The sequence below is a fragment of the Vitis vinifera genome, chromosome 6 (assembly GCF_030704535.1).
Source record: "Vitis vinifera cultivar Pinot Noir 40024 chromosome 6, ASM3070453v1".
Classification (NCBI taxonomy): domain Eukaryota; kingdom Viridiplantae; phylum Streptophyta; class Magnoliopsida; order Vitales; family Vitaceae; genus Vitis; species Vitis vinifera.
In genome coordinates, this window is record NC_081810.1 from 22,873,247 (window position 1) to 22,894,062 (window position 20,816).

A 20,816-nucleotide genomic window follows, 5' to 3' on the forward strand; every position below is an offset into this window, starting at 1 on the left:
CCTAATATTATGGTTTTTTTTTATTCAATCTTTTTCTTTTTATACTATTGTTTTAGTGATAATTTACTAAAGGTATTATTTTCAACTATTTTGTATATAAATTACATAATACAAATCTTTTTCCATTTTCAATATATATTTTTATATTTAAATATTATATATATTTTATTTAATAAAATTTAAAATATTAATACATCTACATAAAAGATGAAAAATAAATAAATATTATTGATTTTAATTTTATATATATATATAATTACTTTTATATAAATAATTTCTTAAAATTATTTTAAATTTTAATAAAATATAGATTATATATTTATGATATCATCGGTGCAACCGTGGTGGTTTGACTATCGGTATGATTAGTGAATCATGAATCTGTAACTTTTTCGATTTAATAAGCGATATGATTTTTAAAACATTGATATTTAGTTAATTATTTGAAAAAATAAAAATTAAGGTATTTATTTGATATCTATAAAAATCTTAATTTTCACTTTTTAAAATACAAAGAAAAAATTATGCATTTAAATGTAGGTACAAAGAATGAGATTAAGATATAAATAAATAAAATCAAATATAAGACTATGAGACCTTAAGACGCACACCTTTTCCATTTAAAAAATATCAAAATTTATAATAAAAATTATTAAATTTTTTAAAATAATTTTAAGGGTTTTGCTACAAAATGATTAAAAATATTGAAAATTTAATGGCTTTTCTTTCTATTTTTTATTTCTTTTGAAATTTTCCTTTAAATATTTTTTATAATTTTTTCTATCTAAAATCTGAATCTTTTTTTTTAAATATTCTTAATTCTATGGTTGTTTAATTTAATACATTTTCATAATTAATATTAAAATTATTCCAACTTGTGTCCGGTTGATCTTAGTAATAGCTTTTTTATTCTATAGTTTTTTTTTATTAGTACATTTTAAAATAAATAGTTGTCTCAAGTTAATATTTAGATGTAAATAAAAAAAATGATTTTGATAATTTAGTATTATTAAAAAAAAAAAAAGGTTATTTGTAAAGAAAGCACTTATCAATTACTAATTCAAGAACCATTTTTTTAGCGGGCATTTAATTATTTTAAAAAAATAAATTAATTAAAAAAATGTTAATGAAAATGATGTTTTTTATAAGAAAAAAATATTCAAAAAAAAAAGTGAAACATAGACAGAAAGAAAAATGAAAAAAAAAGGGTTAAAAATATATTTAAACAAAATAAATTATTTTTATATGTTATTTCACTCATTTATTTGGGTTTTAGCTTTTAGATTAAATCATTTTCATGTATGAGATTTTTAAGTAATTTTAATTATATTATATTTTATTTTTTTATATTTTTCATAGTAAAATTAAACATAAAAAATATCATTTTTTTTATCTTCCTTCTTAAAACCAAACATATAAAATAGAATGGAAAATATTAAAAGATTTTCCTCAAATAAAGGTAAGAATAATTTGGGGAAAGTATACTCTTCAACAACTTAATTTTTCTTTTTTTCTCAAAATTTTTTCCAAACATGAGAAAAATTTTATAATTTCTCTTTTTTGCCCTTTTCCTTTTATAATTTCAAAAAAAAAAAATCCAAAGTAACGGTGAAGAACTCAAATACCAAGTGATTCCTCACTTCAACCAGTTAGGTGACTTTTGCTCAGTGACTGCAGCATTCCAGTGCCCCATAGCTGAGAATCCTAATAATGTTGGGGTGTTCAATCCAGGGTCATGAAACACCAAGGGGCCGCTGTTTGGCATGATGGAAAATCCATTTTCAGTTAAGGGCTAGGACTTCACCGCACCAGGAGGCAATCCCAATTGACACAACAATATCCGAGCCCCCACCACGATACTCTTACTCATAGTTTAGTATCAAAAAGGGTAACCTTACAGACTATGTTCCAACTGAGACAGGGGTTCTAGATGAAGATAATCTTAATTCACATTGCGAAAATGAAATGTACGCTAACCATTGTACAAGAAACAAGATCCACCAAGTTGTTTACAGAAAACTATAAATGGGTAGATGGAAATCAAAAATGTTGGCCCCAACTCTGAAGTATGAAATTTTGTTACATCCCCAGCTGTTGCTTCAACAGAGAGCGAGAGCTCAAGAGAAATACAAATAGATTATTCACCCAAGTGAGAATGTTTTGCTCACCGCTAGCACTTGGGGCACACATCATTTCTCCAGTAGGAAGACAAGTTTTTGTGCCCACATCAGCAACACTATATATTGACATGCTCTATATTTATCAACATCACCTACAACAGTAACATGATACAGAATCAAGAACCAGCATCTTCTGCTGGCGGCACCTGAGTTTTTTGATCTGTTGCTGAGGGATCAGACTTTACTTTGTCTGTTGTTGCTGGAGAAGAGTCTGCTTTAACTGATGCTGGCTCGCCAAGATCCATCTGATCAGTTGCTGGTGGCATGGAGTCCATTTGTTCTGTTGATGGGGCAAAGTCCACCTGATCTGAAGCTGGCAGGGCCGATTTTGGCTGCTTGGGATTTTTTGAATCTTGATTGCTTTCAGCACTTTCATATTCAGAGAGGAGATCCATGAACTCATTGAGCAAACGCTGAACTTTTCTGTTTGATGCCATTGCTGGAAGGATGTCTTCCCTAAGTAGTTTGTGCTTTTTCATTCCCTGCAGAAACCCAGTTTGGTAACTTGAAATACCCAAAAGATTAAGGTAACTATACCTTAAATGGAATTCTTAGCAATGGTAGAACTTATCAAGAATAAAATAGAAGTGTTGTGCTGGCTAACAGAAGCAGCGTTGAAAATTCAATACAAATATAGTCATGTCCAGTCCAAACAAAGGGAATAACCTAACCATTGTAGCTTTAGACATCGAAAAAAAAAAATTATCTTCATCTATAAACTCTCCCAGCAATAATTCTGTAACTAAAGGCAAAACTTGAATCCATGGAAAATGGAAACAGTCTAGTTTTACCACAGCATTTGAAAGCACCAACCCATCATTATGAATGGCACTCCAGAATCAAATGGCACACACAGCAAATGATTGTACCATTTCATAAAAACCTGAAACTAAGCTGGCACTACAAGTTCTAAACCTGTGGCAATAGCTCCCATTACTGTTTGTTCTCTTACAAATCATGACTTTTTTTAATAGTCCCCATTTCAAATGATGGATTTGTACCCTTCAAATATGATGATAAAAATATCAATTCCAGTGGGATATCCAAACATTATCAGTTAAAGAACTAATCACTATAAGATTTGATCATTCCTCCAAAATGCACTTAAGTCCCACCCATTGATCAGACAAAGGAGTATGTTTCGAATTCTTTAGATAGATTATAACAATAATTTCCTATTTTTCAACAAGTTACTTCATTTCCAAAAACATGGATGGCTCCCACAGGAACGAAAGAAATCATAATGAAAAGGATCGATCAACAGTTTCTTTAGGAGTTCTATTTATCATAATGCATTTTTTCATCCAGGGATATCTGCAACAATGACAAAGAGTGTCTGCATAGGATTTGGTACCAGGTTTTAACCAGAACAGAAGATGAACTGGGGTGCAGGTCTATACACAGAAATATTCTTGCTAGGATACAAGTATGTTCATTCAAATTACATAGTCGGTCAGTTTTCATTGCAACAATGAATTATCAACCATCAAGATTAGATATCAAATCAAATAAAGCACCATTGATGAAAACAGTGCACAATTGCAGGGTAAGCTGTTAGGATCTCATTGACTAGTTACTAAAATGGTTTCAAATTTTCTAAGGCAAACTAAATGAGAACAGGAACAAGAACTAAAAAACACATCCCAAATGTTTTTTGCTGTAATAGAATCTTCCTTCATAAAGATTCTTAAAGAGTATATTCTAGTAAAAACATTCTACTATCCAAAGAATATACGAAGCACTTATAAAGAGTCAAAAAGACTTACAAGCACACAAGGATCCCATGCCGGATTCTTTGGATCTGAAGGTATAGCCTCAACCATACCAGTTGGAGGTCCAAGAAAACTCTCACAGACCTCCCGTAAACGAGACTCATCTGCTTCTCTGCAATCCAAATAAGATAGATCTTAAGTCGAAAAATATTTGAACCACTGGTTATTCTGTATCAAGACACATTATCATTCAAATTTCAGGGCCCTCCCACCAGCAAAGGACCTTTTTTTTTTTTGATAGATAAACAATGATAAATATAAAAAGGGCCAAAAAGCCACAAGTATACAGGGGTATACATAGAAGCCTAAGACAAGAAACAGAAAAAAAAAGTGAGCAACCTCACCAACCCTTAAGTGGTCGCGAGCCACTCCAAAAAGCCTAAGAGAGAAGAGGACTCCTCTCCAATGTACACCCTAGCCCAACTCCACATATTACATACAAAAGAATTTTTTATTTTCTGTATAGCTAACGACCCCCCCCCCCCCCCCCTCCCTCTAAAAGCTAATCCGTTCATTTCCTTCCAAACCGTCCAAAATATACACAATGGAATGGAATTTCAGATCTTCCAGCAAAGGACCTTATATAGGCTCCAATTAATCAAAGTATCAGGGGTATTGCACCCCCTTATGTTGCCTGAAAATGCTAACAACAAAACCTTCATAAGAATGTAAAAGCATTTTTTCTTTTTGATAGGTAAACAAGAAATGCATTAAAAGCGCTAAAAAGAGCACACCATAGTACATAGGACGTATACCTGCCACCAAGAAATGGCCAAAAAAAGGGGAAGGGAACACAAAAAACTACTACCTCCCTTAGTGAGAACCCAACCAATCAATAAAATCATATAAGGACATTGAGCCTATAGCTATGTACAACTTGGTCCAAGAAAACAAGTTATAGAGGAACAAGTTTTTTAGTCTTAGGACAAAGAGCTCCTCATTTTCGAACAATCTTCTAATTCTCGTCTTCCAAATTGTTCAAAATAGACATAAAGGAGCTGCTTCCACACTTTTTTCGTTTCCTTCCAACACAAGACCCACACCAACCTACAAGGTCTCTCTTATTGAGGAATATAACACCCAAGAAACACTAAAAAGAGAGAACAAAAGCTACCACAAAGCCCTTGCTACACCACAATGAAGTAAGATGTGGTTAATCGACGACTCTTGAATATGACAAAGAAGCATCTATTAGCCAAGCCCCACCCTCTTCTTTGGAGTTGACCTAAAGTCAACTTTACCCCATGAAGCCTCCCAAGTAAAGAAACTCACCCAAGGTAGAACCCAAGAATTTCAAACTACAACTTTTGGGAAGGGGGTAGAACTCCCAAGCTCTAGGCAAGAGTAAAGGGACATCACAAAGAAAGAACCGCTGTGTCTCCAGCCTTAACACATGATGTAGAACAACCCTAGGATGGTTGCCTACACTCAAAAGTAGGTGGGCTAGGGTTTTTATTTTAGGGTGTAAGGAGAGGAACAAAAAATAAAGTTTATGGAAGAGAAAAAATAAAATAAAATAAAATAGAGAGAATGAAGAAACAACAAATAAAATATAGAAATCTTAGGGTCTCACTAAGGCCTTCTAAGAGTCTTACTTAAAAGAAAATCAATGGAGTCTCACCATTGAGGATTGAAACACTTGCAATGAAAAAAACATAATATTATTAATATCGATCAATTCATTGCTTTGATTTATATTGATAGCCTTATTTATAGGTTTCTATAAGAAATCTAAAATCTATTAGGATTCTAATAACCGATAATGACTCTTATTATAATATCTAAAATCTACTAGGACTCTAATAACATATTATGACTCAAATTTTAATTATATTATAACATAACTAGCTAATCTTAATTTGACTTCAATAAATACTAATCCTAATTTAATTCCAATTAATATTAATCCTATTTAGAGTTTATTTATGTCTTCCATTTCCTCTAATAGACTTTAAAAGACTTTCCTCCATCAACACCTTATCTTCTACTCCCCCATTCACTATCTTATCTTGAAACTTGAATAGAAAATGCTCCATAATATCAATCTCCCAATTGTTTAGATTCCTAGAGTTAGGATTCCAACAACCACTACCATTAAACCGATTCCACGATTCTGCCACCCACACCTCCTTTGAGCTAGCTAAGGCAAACAAAGAAGGGAAAGACTCACACAATAGATCATTACCACACCACCTACCCTTCCAAAACTTAACCCTTCTTCCATTGCCCACACAAAATGAGACTTTAGTGTTAAATATTGCCCACAATTTCCTTATAGCTTTCCAAAGCCCAACCCCATACCCATCACACACTTCCTTAGAACACCACCCCCCTTCAACTTCCTCATATTTACCCTTTATAAATTGCTTCCATAAAGCTTCCCTTTCCATTGCATACCACTAAATCCACTTGGTAAGAAGAGTCTTGTTGAGCAAATCAAAGTGCCTAACACCCAACCTCCCATTTTTCTTATCTAAGCAAACAGAAGCCCATTTCACTAAATGAGACTTTCTCTCTAAATACCCTCTACCCCAAAGGAAACGCCTTTGAATTTGTTGCAATCCCATCCTCACTTTCCTTGGCATTTGGAAAAGTGACATAAAGTAGATGGCAAACTAGATAAAGTGCTTTGAATCAGAGTAAGCCTCTCCCCTTTGGAAATATATTTTTTCCACAAAGCCAATCTTTTGTGGAACCTATGTTCCACCCCAACCCAAACCGCCAAAGAATTTGAAGGGGCACCAAGGGGAAGACCCAAATAAGAAGTTGGAAGATCTCCCACCTTACAACCTAGAACAAAAGCCAAAACTTCTCTGCCCTCCCAATTGGGATGAGCTCGCTCTTGCATAGATTTATCTTCAAGCCCGAAATAGCTTCAAACCATATAAGTAACCAACTTAAGTAGTTCGTTTCAGTATAAGAGGCCTCACAAAAAACCTAAGTATCATCAACAAACAACATATGGGAAATCTCCAGACCCTCACCACCTCTACTATTCACCTTGAAACCAGGCAAATAACCACCCTCTCTAGCCCTCCCAAGAAGGCAACCTAGTGCTTCCATTGCTAGCACAAATAGATATGATGAGAGTGGGTCCCCATGTCTCACGTCCCTAGGGCTTTGAAAAGAGCCAAAAGGAGAGCCATTAACCAAAACCGAAAAACTTGTTGACATACACCATCTAATCCAATTGATCCATTTCTCCCCAAATCCCATAAGGTCCAAAACCAAAAGCAAGAACTCTCGATTTACATGATAATAGGCCTTCTCAATATCAAGCTTACACAGCACCCCGCAATTGTTGCTTCTCAACATAGAGTCAATGGCTTTGTTCTAAGTAGGTTGATGATCAGAGCAAAGGAAACTGGGCTAACTGAGGGTTTCTTTGTGGGGAGGGATAGGACTAGAGTGTCTTTGTTACAGTTTGCAGATGACACCATCTTTTTCTCTAAAGCCTCTCTGGAACGTCTTCAAAACCTCAAGATTATCCTTTTGGTTTTTGGGCAAGTATCTGGTTTAAAAATCAACTTAGAAAAAAGCACAATTTCAGGTATTAACACTAGGCAGGAGTTGTTATCTAGTTTGACCTCGGTTTTTTATTGCAGAGTGTCAGAGTGCCCTTTGTCTTATCTAGGCCTTCCATTGGGAGGGAACCCAAAGACTATAGGCTTTTGGGATCCGTCAGTTGAGAGAATTTCGAGGAGATTGGATGGTTGGAAAAAAACCTTTTTTGTCTTTGGGAGGGAAGATTACTTTAATTCAGTCTTGTTTGTCTCACATCCCTAGCTACTTCCTCTCCCTCTTTAAAATCCCAGCATCAACAGCTTCAAAGATTGAGAAGATGCAAAGGGATTTTCTTTGGTCTGGGGCGGGGGAAGGGGAGAAAGATCATCTTATCAGATGGGATGTTGTTAGTAGACCAAAAGAGTTGGAAGGTTTGGGTTTTGGGAAGACTTCTCTGAGAAATATTGCTCTCTTAGGGAAATGGCTTTAGAGGTTCCCTAGAGAAAGGAGTGGTCTTTGGCATAAAGTTATTGCGAGTATATATGGGACACATCCTAATGGATGGGACGCCAACATGGTGGTTAGATGGTCACACAGATGTCCTTGAAAGGCTATATTGCTCAAGTTTTCCAGGTTTTTTCCCCTTTTGTCTACCTAGTGGTGGGCAATGGGGAGAGAATTCGTTTTTGGGAAGATCTTTGGTGGGGTAACCAAACTTTGTGCTCTCAATTTGCTGATCTTTATAGAGTTATTTCTATAAAAAACCTCACTATCTCAAATGTCCTTGGAAATTCCTTTCCACTGTCTTGGAATTTTAATTTTTGCCACAATCTTACTGATTCAGAAATTGATCTCCTTCAGAGATTAATGTCCTCCCTTAGCTCAGTCCTTTTCTCTCCTTCTTTGGTAGATTCAAGAGCGTGGTCTTTATCATCGTCAGGCTTGTTTTCAGTGAAATTTTTTTTCTTGGCCTTATCAAAAGTCTCAAATCCTATCTTGTTCCTTCCGGCCAAGTTTTTGTGAAGTTCAAAAGCCCCTTCAAAGGTTAAGGCCCTCGCTTGGTTAGTAGCACATGGGAAGGTAAACTCCAATGATAAGTTGCAATTGAGAAGACCCTACAAATCACTCTGTCCTCAATGGTGCATTCTTTGCAAAGGAAATGGAGATTCAATCGACCACCTTTTTCTTCATTATCCTGTTACCATTGGACTCTGGCACAAGTTGTTCAATCTAGCAGGGTTGGTTTGAGTCCCTCCAAGGAGTTTTGAGGACATGTTGGTTATTGTTTTTAAAGACTTGGGGAACTCATTATGAGGCAAGACACTTTGGCAAATCATTTGCCTTACTTTGGTTTGGATGGTGTGGCAAGAGAGAAACAATAGGATCTTTGAGGATAAGGGGAGAACGGAAGAGATGTTATGAGATTTGATTCTGTTCTATTCCTCTCTATGGGCTTCTTGTACTGAAGCTTTTAAAGGAGTTCCTCTAAGTGTTTTACAACTCAACTAGATTGCAGTTTGCGCTTCAAAAGTTTGAGAATGTTGGGGTTTATTTTTGTTTTTAGATTTCTATTGTTGGGAGTTTTCTCTTTTGTTCAGTTTGTGTAGGAAGGATCTCTCATCCTTCCCTTGGTTTCTTCTCTTTCTTTTGTATCTTTTCTTCTATTAATATATTTTTCTTCGTTTCTAATCAAAAAAAAAAAAACCATAGAGTCAATGGCTTCTTCAATAGCTATAAGCACCACATCTAGAATTTGTCTACTCTCTACAAAGGCATTTTGAAACTTGGAGACCACTTTAGTCACCACCTTTTTAAGCCTATTAGCCAACACTTTAGCCAATAACTTTTAGAGGCTACCCACCAAGCTAATAGGCCTGAAATCTTTAAGATCCCCAACACCTACCCCCCTCCTCTCTCCCCCTTCCCTCCCTCTTCTCTTTTCTCTCTTTGGAACCAACACCAGAAAGGTCGCATTAAGGCTTCTTACAAATGAACCTTGATCATGAAAATCATTTAAAAAACCCATCACATCTTCTTTAACAAAGTCCCAACTAAATTGCCAAAAGGCCGTTAAGAAACCATCCAACCTAGGAGCTTTGTCCTTGTTTAAATCTGAAAGGGCAGCAAGCACCTCTTCCCTTAGTAAAGGCTCCTCCAACTTTGCTGCATCTTGGACATCTAAAAGGTTAAACATCATATTCCTAATGGAGGGTCGCCACTCCCCTTGTTCCGAAAGGAAGTTGAGAAAGGCTCGAACAATCCCCTCATAAATGGCTACCTCCCTCCATTAAATAAACCCCTTTAATCTTTAGCTTAGCCAAAGCGTTCCTTCTTTTATTTGCATTTTCCATTTTTTGGAAGAAATTGGCGTTTCTATCCCCTTCCTTTAACCACACCTCCCTAGATTTCTGCCTTCAGCTAGTCTCTTCCATAAGAGCCCATTTACGGAACTCCACCCTTGCAGCCACATCTTCTTAAGTTAAAATTCCCAACCTTTCTTTTGCATCCCGAAAGCCCAACTTGAGAAAGGGCCAAATTCTTCCTGACGGCCACATTACCAAATACCTCTATTGTTCCATCTTTTCAAATTAGCCTTCAGGCTCTTCAATTTCTCAACCAAAATGAAGTTGTGAGAACCCCTAAAGTTTTGTTCCATCTTTAAAGCCTTCCTCCTTCAACCACATATTTTTTAATCTAAAAGGAAAAAGTCTTCTTTGTACGCCACCCTCCATCCAACAAGATGGGTGAATGATCTGGCACAAATCTAAGAAGAATGCACTGGACTACTCTACTACAATGATCTTCCCACCTCTCAAAGACCAAAAAGCAATCTAATCTCGACTGAGATTGGTTATTTAAGCCCCCACTCCAAGTAAATGACTCCCCATTTAGTGGAAGATCTCTGAGCTGCAAGTCCTCAACTTCAGAAAACCTTCTCATATCTGTAGACAGCCAACAAGCACCATCACATTCCCCTGGAAACCTATGTTGAAATCACCTCTTATACACCACGAATCATTCCAAAGCCCATTAGTGACCGCCAACTCTACCCCCAACCTTCTCTATCACTCCCAATGGAAGGTCCATAAACCACCATGAGAATCCAAATGAAACTGTCCTCTCAATTTTTGAAGTGGTTGTGCTCATCTACCTCCAATCCCACCAATTCAAGCACCCTAAAGTCCCAAAAGACTAGGATACCATCATACTATAGCTGCATCTATCCATTTACCATTATACTATAGTTGCATCTATGCATTTGCGCATGCCTAGGAAATTTCCAAACAACAAGAAATGAAGTGAAAAAAATGAGGAGAAAGGGCCCAAAAAATATAAAAGGGAGGTAATCACACTGAATATAGGCAAAAGAGAGAATTGTTTTAAAAAATTTGAACTTAAATTAAATATATTAGGTATGCACATGATAATACTTCATGAAGTTTACATGTAAAAAAGATCTCGCGACACAAGCATTGAGTATGGGATCTTCACCCGCATATAACCAAGTATAAAATGCACATTCTCAATTCTCCTCAGCACCAGTGTATTATCAACATCCTAGAATCTCTCACTTTTTTAACTACCATATGTTGAACATAAGTAAAAATCATTGTTATAGAATATGAGGAACTCCCAGTTTCCTGGAGAACACCAATGTGAAAAGTTGAAATCTGAATTCTAAATAAGGAAACTCCAGGTGCATTGCCAAACACCAAGGAAGAATCCAAACAATGAACTGAAATATACTAATACAAAGGATGAATTTCCAGATTTCTGTAAGCACCCATCAACTGATTGATACCAAGAAAAAACTGAATCTAAAGGGGATACTTCCTGGTAGACCAAATGGCATGTGAAGAGTTATCACTCTAGTAAGTCGCTTAAATGAGCATTAAATACATTATAAACCTAAAACAGCATAAGTTGTCCATAAACTGTTCAACTTAGAAAGTTCCACTTCAACACACATAAATTTAGACAGAGAGAGAGAGAGAGAGAGAACATAAAAACTCAACAGACCTTGCTAGAAACCGTATGTAGGCCAGAAGGCACTGACGATATTCATTAGCAGACTTTAAAGCTAATGAGGATGCCAACTGAGATTCCAAATGAGCACGTGTCTGCACGCCATCATCGGTCACCCTGAAACATCAAATTAACTATAAGTCAAACTCTAGAGGCAAGGACCAAGTTAATAAAATTGAAAAAGGTTATAAAGCTAATCAGCATCAAAAGACATTTAAATAGATGTCAGTTGCCATGAGACAAACATCTAGAGAGAGCACAAAATTTTGGGGACAGGAGGTGCGATGAGAGATCATAGTGATACAGTGTTGAGGGCTTTTGCCAACCCAACTATAGAGGGTTTGGCCATCAAGGAAGAGATTCTAGCCTTTTTAGAAGGTTTGAAGCAAGCCAAGGCCCTGAACAAACAAGCAAGGTGATTCAAAAAATATTATTTTGTAGGTATCTGAAAAGGAAAGAGGCCCTTTGAAGTATGATAGGTTGCTTTGGCAAATTGTAGATATTATCAGTGACTTGGATGGTTCTTTCTCTTAGCAAATCATGTTGCAAATTAACTAGGCCAAGCAAGGAGCTAGTCAGTTAGTATTTTTTGTTGGAAATTTCTTACCTCTTTGAGATGAGGAGCGTCTTTGTATATTTACATCACACATTTAAGCTGTATGGATTTTTATTTTTTTTTTGTTTTAAACATAGAAGTTTTGCTCCACTCTACTTTTTATTTTGATCAGTTGTAAGTATTTTTTGGAAAGATTTCTTGTCCTTCTATGTATTTTATCTCATTTTTAATGAAGTTGGTCCTAATTATAACAAATAAATAAAACAGTGTGTGTGTGTGTGTGTGTGTGTGTGTGTGTGTGTGTGTGTGTGTGTGTGTGTGAGAGAGAGAGAGAGAGAGAGAGTTTTTTATGTGGGAATATGGAGTTCAGAAATTGATATCATGAACAATCATGAAAACACAACAGGGATTTTCAGAGCGTTGGATAAAAGCCATGTGTTTTCACAAAAAGAAAAAATTGAAGGAAAAAATGTTAGTTATAAAAGACAAAAAATTAGCCTGGGAATAGCACACCAACCTTCAAGACATACATAAATACATACATATACATTCATCCAATAACCTATTCAATTTCTGCAAATATTTGCAATCAAAGGGATATTCACTTTCAGGAAACATTATATTTTATACTGTAAGATTAAGTGAACATGGTCAATGAAAATTTCAGGCATAAATTCAAACAAAAAAAAAAATCCAGAAGAATTTCCTACAGAAAATACAGACCTGTTCCAGCCTGGCTTTCTGGCCAAAAATTTCCTTACATCCACCTGCAGTGTAGCCAGCTCACCACTTTGAATTAAACCCAAATTCCAGGAGCTCGCAAAATTTGATCCAGGAAAGCAGTCATCCACAACCCTCAGCCAACACATGAGGCTCATATCAAAAAGGAAGGCATGGCGAGTGGCTAGAATAACAAGTGGAGAACCGGATTTTGCTAACTTTGCAGATATAACTTTGATTGTTCCTGGAAAGATGTAATAAAAGCATCATAAACATCCAGTTTGCCATTACACATGTAAGAGAACCTAAAACAAAGTCCACACCCCCTATGGTCAAGAAAATAACCGTCAGCCAAGTACCACGAACAAACAAAAAGCTCTCTAAACCCCATGTGGACAGCTATCAGCCTATGACTATGAACCAGAAAAAAAATTAAAATTAAAATTAAAATTAAAAAAGGGCTGTTATCTTATCCAAACTCAAGTTTTTTCCATTACCTGCATCTTTGGCAGACGAGTTTAAATCTGAAGTAATTAAACAAGCCAATGTGTCATGAAGGAGACAATTCCTGTTGAATAGGTCCCACACAAACAGTGATCCCTTCCTTGTGACAAGCAACAATTTCCAACACTCATCACAGTCGATAAAAACTGCTGCAGATCCCATCATCATGGTTGGTAAGGCCCGTCTCCCACACTTTGTATAAACCTTCACAAGGACAAATATAAATGAATATGGTGCAATGCTTCTAATCAAATGATGAAAGTTTGTATATAAATTCATGGACATGATAGATGTCAATTCTTCTGAAGAAATAACAGAAGTTTATATTTAAATTTGGCTATGTGAAAGATATTTCAACATTAATGAACTTGAATATTTTTGCAAAACTATAACCAACTTGTGAACCCCATGTTGTCTAATTGGCATTCAAACTACAAAAATCAGCCTAGAAAAGCTATTACCTTTTTTTAATGCCCACATTAAAAAACTGGTCGTTGCTAATGTGTAAGTTACTTTTTATTGTCAATTGAGAGTCAATTTCTTCTAAAAGAAAAGTTTAAAACTGTCCAATTTCTGCACAAGCATACCAATAACTTGGCAATTTGGCAAAGAAAAATAAAATTGCATTTCTCATTCCATACATTCCAGGGCTTTAATTTTTATAGCTAGTGAATAATATATTGCAGAAACTTAAATAGTTACATTGATCCAGCCAAGCATTGTATGTGTGTGATTGTCTGCATTAGTGCGTGCACATGCCCAAGTCAGGCAGAGCACTCAGAATCCAACATCGGATTAGAAATAATTTCAAATGCATGGGCTTCACATACAGCCAAGCATAGAAGTAAATTTGGTAGTGATAAGAAATAATCAACAGTTCTATTTATGTCTTCAGCATCTCTCCTCAACATTAACAATAAGCTGTATGTTGGAATTTCAGAATATATAAGATATAGAATGTACAGATATATTTAATCTACAAGGTTTTTAAGGTATTAACCTAAAAAGATCATAAAAAATTTTAGCATAAAAATTTTTAAAAAAAAAAAGGATAAAGAATCTGCTTCAATGTAGCCTTAGTGCATGAAAATGAGTTTTTGCACCATTGGGGAATCCACATCCAATTTAAAATGGCCTGTTTTTAGTTTCCATTTTTTGGATTTTTTTTCCCTTTTTTGTACTTTATTTTCATGTTTATCTTTAGCAATGAGGTCAATCATGAAGTGAACTTTTTTCTATTTTTTCAAGGACTAGGAATAATTCTAGTTAGCTAAGGTGAAAGCTATAAATACTTCGCTATAGCCAGGGTTTAAAGATTATTATTCTTATTATTTGTCAATAAAATTAGTATTTCTTAAATTCCTCTTGGTATTCTATTAAAAAAAATGGTCTTATTTCATTATCTACTTTTCTTGGCATTCCTTCAAAACAAGAAACTAGACACCCTAGTCTTTAGTATTTGCTCTAGGAAATATTAACAAGTTTTAAGGAAAGTCATTTTTTTCTTGTTACTTAAACTTGTCCCAACATACAAATTGTGCCAGTTTCTGTCCATGCACAATTGATCAAGAATTCAAGGCTTTTCTACACACTGTGCCTTTTGGTGACTAGGCTTAAGGTTTCGCAGTTTTACCTGTAGGCATCCATCTTCACACCCAACAGCCCAGAAGTTAGCATTTCCAGCCAAAACAGTGACTTTCCCAGATATTCTATCAGACCAAAGGGTTTCAGCCCCCCTCGTGCAAGTAATTTCTGTTTCTTTCATCATAAATGTATTTCCCATCCCAACAAGGTCATTGACAGCATGTTCCCTTGGATGAGCTTCCAAGCAAACTGGTATAGTATCTTCTGCTTCCTTCTTATCAAACACCTTAATTGAAAGGGTAGTACTACAAGCAGCGATAGAAGCAGAAGCCTTCACACTTCCCAATTGATCCACATTTATACCCCCATCCCTGCCTGCAGAAACTGGAATCTTCTCAATAACCAGGCTATCAGTAATGGTAGCCCTAGCTGTGACCCCAGAGCGCTCCTTTGAATCGTGGCTTCCAATAAAAGTTCTCTTGATAGAACCCTCTTTAGTGACACCATCAGTAAGACCCATTCCATTACCATCATTTTGATGATCAGTTGAAATGAGAGGGAAGTCAAGTCCTTGAGTCTGGGATCCTCCAGACATATTTTCCAGCTGAACAGGCATCCCAACTGCCTCTGGTATAATCCTCTTTCTGCCATCTGGACGCCTATATTCTCTTTGCTTAACAGGACTTGAGATCCGAGCAGAAGTTGCCACTTTATTTAACCCATCGCCATTAGCTCCTCCACTCTTCTTCCCATCATCATCATGAGACTCAGAAGCCTTTGTTGTAAGCCCCAAATTGGTAGAAGGTTTTACAGGTGCTTGGTTTTGATGGACATCAGAAGCAACCTTTTTACCAGGGGTTTGCTTAGCTGATGCTGCTTCAAGCAACAACTGTGCGGGGCTTTCTGCTAAATTTGCCTGTCTACCTCTGACATCACCATAACGGCTTCTCTTTAACTCATCCAATTCAGCATCACTTATCCTATTGCCGAGTTCTTTCACCTCAAAATGGAAAGTAGCCACTGTCCCATCCAAGGAACAGGCAAAGAGAGAATACCCATCAGGACTCCTGTTTCCAAAAAGGAAGAATAAAAGAATCATGGCAAGAAAGAAACAGGGAAAATGAAAAACAAAGATTCATATTTAACATACAAATCAATGACATCAAGTTAATGATTTTCTACAAGAAATATTCTAACCATTGACAAGTGAACTTACCAGGATAAATCCACAACACTTTGAGAAAAGAAATGCTTGGCCACAAAGAGAGGACGAGCACTTGCAGTAGTCCATACAGTTATAGTTCTGTCCTGACTTCCAATGGCAATAACATTGTATGGCTGTGATTCTTTCCCGCCAGTCTTGGATGCTCCATTTGCCCAGCCAACGGGTGCAGCTTTTCCTTCTGAAGCATTGGAGAAATTTCTTCTAAACATTGAATGATTGAACTTGACCACAATAACAGGGGCATTGTGACCTAAGAAGTCAAAAGTGGCAGACCATTCCCCTCTCTCAAGAACAGGTGCAGAATGCCTTGGCTTTTGGAAACCATGAGTAGTAGTTATAAAATGGCCACAAGGTGACCACCCAAGCCGTCTAAAAAAGGTAGATCCCAGCTGAAAAGGATATCTTGTCATTAGACTCATTACAAAACAGAAGGGCTCAAAAGGAAATAGATAAATTTCATTTATGAAGGAAAGACATACTGATTTTGTCCAATGCCCATCTGTCCTGTGAGCCAGACTCCAGTCACTTGTTCGCCAAATGATGACAGTTTTATCATCTGATTGACTTGCAATGAAGGAGCCAATAGGATCCCAAGTGACCCCTTTAACCAGGCTTGAGTGACCCCTAAGAACAGCAGTGCAGATCCCATTGCTCATGTTCCAGACATGGACTGTGTTGTCCAAACTTCCGCTTGCCAATATCGAGTCATCAGGAGACCAATTAAGATCCACCTACTTTAGGCACATTAAAGCAACTCCCCAGTTAGACAGAACCTAGCTGGATCAATCAGAGAGTCATATAATAAACTAAGGAGACATGATGACATGTGAAATTGAAATAATTCTATTTTATCTTACCGGAGCTTATAAAGGAAAATATGTACTTGAAAATGAGGAAAATACATGAAGCAAAGATAAGTCATAATACAAAATAATCGCAATATCTTAAACATCAAGATTCCATGAGACAATATTGATTCTATGCATTAAGAAAACAAACTCATTTTGATTTCATGTAGAACAAAACATTTTGTCTTCATGATGTGTCCAAATGTCTTAGAGGAAGTGTTTTAATTACCACATCAGCAGTGTGACCTCTCAAAGTCATGGCTACTTTCCAATTTTCAACATCAGGGGGCTCTCCACTGCCAAATTCAGTGGTTCCTGACCCAGGCTTCCACTCATGAATCAGAATCACTTGATCATCAGACCCTGATGCAACATACCGACCATGTTTAGCCCACCTAACACAGTTAACCGATCCAAAGTGATCACGGAGGGTTGCAAGCAGCCTGTGTACAGATTCATCATTTTCTAAGTCCCTGCCAACAGATTTCATGTTCCATATCCGAACCTGTATGCAATGACATCAAGGCATAAACAATTATCTCTCTTGCTGAAGCAAAACAAGAATTCCCTGATATAAAGTGCACTAAAGCATCACAAATACAAGTTGTGACCAAATGGTCCAACACACAAGTCTTCTGTTTTAGGTGGCAAACTAAAGCTATTGATTGAACATGCTACACAAAATGTAATCGCATTAATACACACACAGAGACCTTAGAGATAGCGCATGAGCCTAAAGGTCAATTTTCCCATTAAATAGTAAAAATATATGTCAAAGTACTAAAAACATAAATATTGAAGACCAAAAAGCCACAATCCATGTTCCCTGCAATGACACGAATCCAAATTGTTCAAAAGGTGGATTGATTTTGATGTTGAATAGCTATTTGACTGAACTGGATTGGAGATCAACTGAGAGAAACCAAACTTTCACCAATTCAATAAATGTTCTATAAATTAGATAACCCCCTCAAATTTCTTAGTATGATACAGGCTATATTTTAGTGGCATTATTTGGATTTCTCAACTCATTAATCCAATTATATAAGAAAATCCTAAACAGCTATTAAACTTGGGAAAATTAAACAGTTCTTGTCAGACGCAAATTTCGAATCATATAAACCAAACTTTCACACTGGGATTGGTGGATTATAATTTTTTGTTTTTTTTTCCTCAAATATCAAACAAGCAAACCTCTAAGACTATTATAATTTTTTTTTTTTGGCCCGCGTTTTCTCGGTGAACAAAAAGGATATAAAGTATGAGAGAGACTCAAATGTCAAAGCAACCCCGCTGGTAACTGAAAAACTAATGAAAAAAGAAAAAACAACAAACAAATTTCGAGCATTGTGGAGTCTGGTTCCCTAAATAAAAAATTCTACCAAACAGTTGCATTGGGCTCAGTAGAGCAGTGGAAGTTGATGTCAGGCTTAAATTTTCAAATTCCTTCCTTCTCCCACCATTTCTCAGCAACCAACCAGAACATAAAGAGTGAGAAAGATTTGTACCTTGTGGTCACCTCCACCAGTTGCAAACCTAAGCCCTCCTGGCTGAATATCAATGGAGAAAATCTGCATGCCCTCATGCCTAATCCAACTGGGTTTCTCTGCAATCATCCCTGAAAATCGATTCTCAAAACCCAGCAAAGTTTTTTAGTTTTTTCACCTTGTTCCTGCAAGAGCCACCAAAACGGCATACAAATTCATGGTCTTGGGACCCAAAAAGGGAAAAAAGAAAAAGAAAACCCTAGATGGGCGAAGCAGAAAAACCCAAGATGAATAGAAACCCAAAAACCCTAGAAGAGCTTAATGGTCAAAAACCCTCTGGGGTAGTATTGTCAGTGACAAAAACCTGGAAAAGATCAAAGAAGCTCTTTACAACGGTCAAATCTAACCAAAGATTCGCGGGTGTTTGGGTCTTAAGAAACAAAAGTCTGCAAGAGGAAAAATAAAGGAAAATAAAGGAGAGTAAAGGGGAAAAAATATATATTTATATAACCCAAAAAAAAAAAAAGAAGGTATCATTGTTTAATGCAAATTGTGAGACGAGGAGAGGGTAAGCTAGAAAGTGCCAGATGGAGACTCCGCTATGGGAAATGTAACTTTCCTCTTTTAAAAAAATTTCTTTCTATTTCCATTTTTTTCTTGGGAAAAAATGGTGGACGAAACTTGAAGGAGGTTTACATTTTTTAATTAGGGTTTTGCCAAAAATGTGAGTTTTTTGGTGTTTTGATATGGTTTGATTTGTCTAAAAATTTCCTTTGGTATGATAAAATTCAATTGGATTTTACTCTAATTTTGGGAGTTACTCTGTTTCTTCTATTTATGGGCATTGGGGTTTGATTTGGCATATGCAAATGCCTTTAGATACTTACATATATAAATTTTCACTTTTAAGATGAAAATTTTCTCCCTCAAAAAATATTAAATAAATTCCTTAATAAACTATTATTCCAAATATTCAATATATTAATCATTTTTCTCTTAAAAAAATGCAATAGAATTATAGTGTGTTTCTCCACACTCGTGTAAAAATAATCATAAAATAAAAAATTTTAAAAATAATTTTATAAAAGAACATTTTCTTCTTTAATTGTCTCTTTGTTATCTTTTTGGTATATTGAATCATGATGTTACAATGTTAAACTTAACTGCCTCTTTGCTATCATTTTGGTATATTGATATTGATTTGAATATTCAACTTATATTTCTTATATTGTACATGACTTGTGTGCATTAAAAATTGCATTAAAGATACAAGTCATGAATTCCTTATAAGTAGATAGATTGTCCACAGTTGATTCATGGATTTGGGTAATCCAGTAGAGACTGTAGTACATTACCTTTTAATTAAAATGATGACTTATCTTGGTCGTCAAGATAAGTTTCTCATGATGAGTGCAATAGTATATGTAAGATATACTAGACATGACCTACAGTGAATCATGACGCAAAGTTCTTAATTGTCATAATTCACCAAGTTACTATACTGTATAAACTCTCAACTTTGAAAGGATATTGAGTTTGTGTCAAAATCAACAAAAGACTTTGACTTGTTGGTGAGATCCCAAAGTGGTCAATATCCCTATGGATCAGATCATTATTGATGAAGGTTGGTGACAATGGGTATTTTCCATGGTTTTAAAAACCAGACTAGACCGGTCGGTCCGACCGGTGAACTATCCGGTTCGATCCGCTCAATGAACCATTTTGTGATTAAACCAGCATTGAACCGTTCAAACCGATGGTTGAACCATTGAACCAGACGACCCGTCCGATTTTTTGCAAATCGGTCACACCTTAGATAACAAGTTTTTGTTTACTATGTAAAAGGCCTATTCCAGGCCCAATGCTTACAAACTCAACCTAATAAACCATTTTTGGTCCAAGCCACTAGGCCTAGTCCAATGATAAGATTATAACACTATTATTTAGGCCATGCCTACAAAAGCCCAATTTGCTGCATTTTTTATTTTAAAATAACACTTCCATTTGGGCCATGCTTCCGGGCCAGCTTGCTGGCTTGTTTGGGTTGAAGGCAAGTTGGAATGAGACTATTAGAGGAAAACATTGTCTCTTGAGGGTTGGATGCACGGAACTTTGATTTTATTTCAAAATTTTATCATATAAAATCTTTTAAAAAAAATGTAAATATTTAAATTTCTATTTATTTTTATAATAATTATAAAAAATAATATAAATTAATTAATAGAATAATTTAAATACAATAAAATACAAAGACAAAAGGATAAAATTAAATATTATAAATTTTTTCATTTTAAATATATCTTCTTTCTTAAATATTACATATTTTTATTTAATAAAATTTAAAATATTAAAATTTATCATTTAATTTAATATACAAAATATAAAAATCAAATATTATTAAAATTTTTAA

At 35.5% G+C, this 20,816-nt stretch overlaps 1 protein-coding gene across 3 annotated transcripts; it reads right to left on the reverse strand.

The window, feature by feature from the left end:
* Positions 1-1,927: 1,927 nt before the first annotated feature.
* Positions 1,928-19,073, reverse strand: LOC100264905 (protein HIRA). 3 transcript variants are annotated; one of them, XM_010653608.3, is made up of 11 exons: positions 18,771-19,073; positions 18,428-18,591; positions 17,149-17,424; positions 16,551-16,802; positions 16,063-16,460; positions 14,896-15,913; positions 13,256-13,466; positions 12,762-13,002; positions 11,477-11,599; positions 3,947-4,064; positions 1,928-2,662 (listed from the first exon to the last, which is right to left on the reverse strand). In XM_010653608.3, exons 2-11 carry the CDS (start codon positions 18,533-18,535, stop codon positions 2,297-2,299), a joined length of 3,111 nt encoding a protein of 1,036 aa, XP_010651910.1. In that variant the 5' UTR covers positions 18,536-18,591; positions 18,771-19,073; the 3' UTR covers positions 1,928-2,296. The 3 variants fall into 3 exon arrangements, with proteins under 3 accessions (XP_010651910.1, XP_002263076.1, XP_010651911.1); XM_002263040.4 differs by having other exon boundaries at positions 18,428-19,073; XM_010653609.3 differs by lacking the exons at positions 18,428-18,591; positions 18,771-19,073 and having other exon boundaries at positions 16,551-16,805; positions 17,149-17,264.
* Between the last annotated feature and the right edge of the window lie 1,743 nt (positions 19,074-20,816).

What these genes read in the sequence shown, in the direction of transcription:
- LOC100264905 (XM_010653608.3), bottom strand. Translation starts at nt 18,535, where the DNA reads ATGATTGCAGAGAAACCCAGTTGGATTAGGCATGAGGGCATGCAGATT. An exon ending in ATGGGCATTGGACAAAATCA is followed by an intron (nt 16,461 to 16,550) that starts GTATGTCTTTCC and finishes TATCCTTTTCAG; the next exon opens with CTGGGATCTACCTTTTTTAG. An exon ending in AGAAAGCCAGGCTGGAACAG is followed by an intron (nt 11,600 to 12,761) that starts GTCTGTATTTTC and finishes TTGATGTTTCAG; the next exon opens with GGTGACCGATGATGGCGTGC.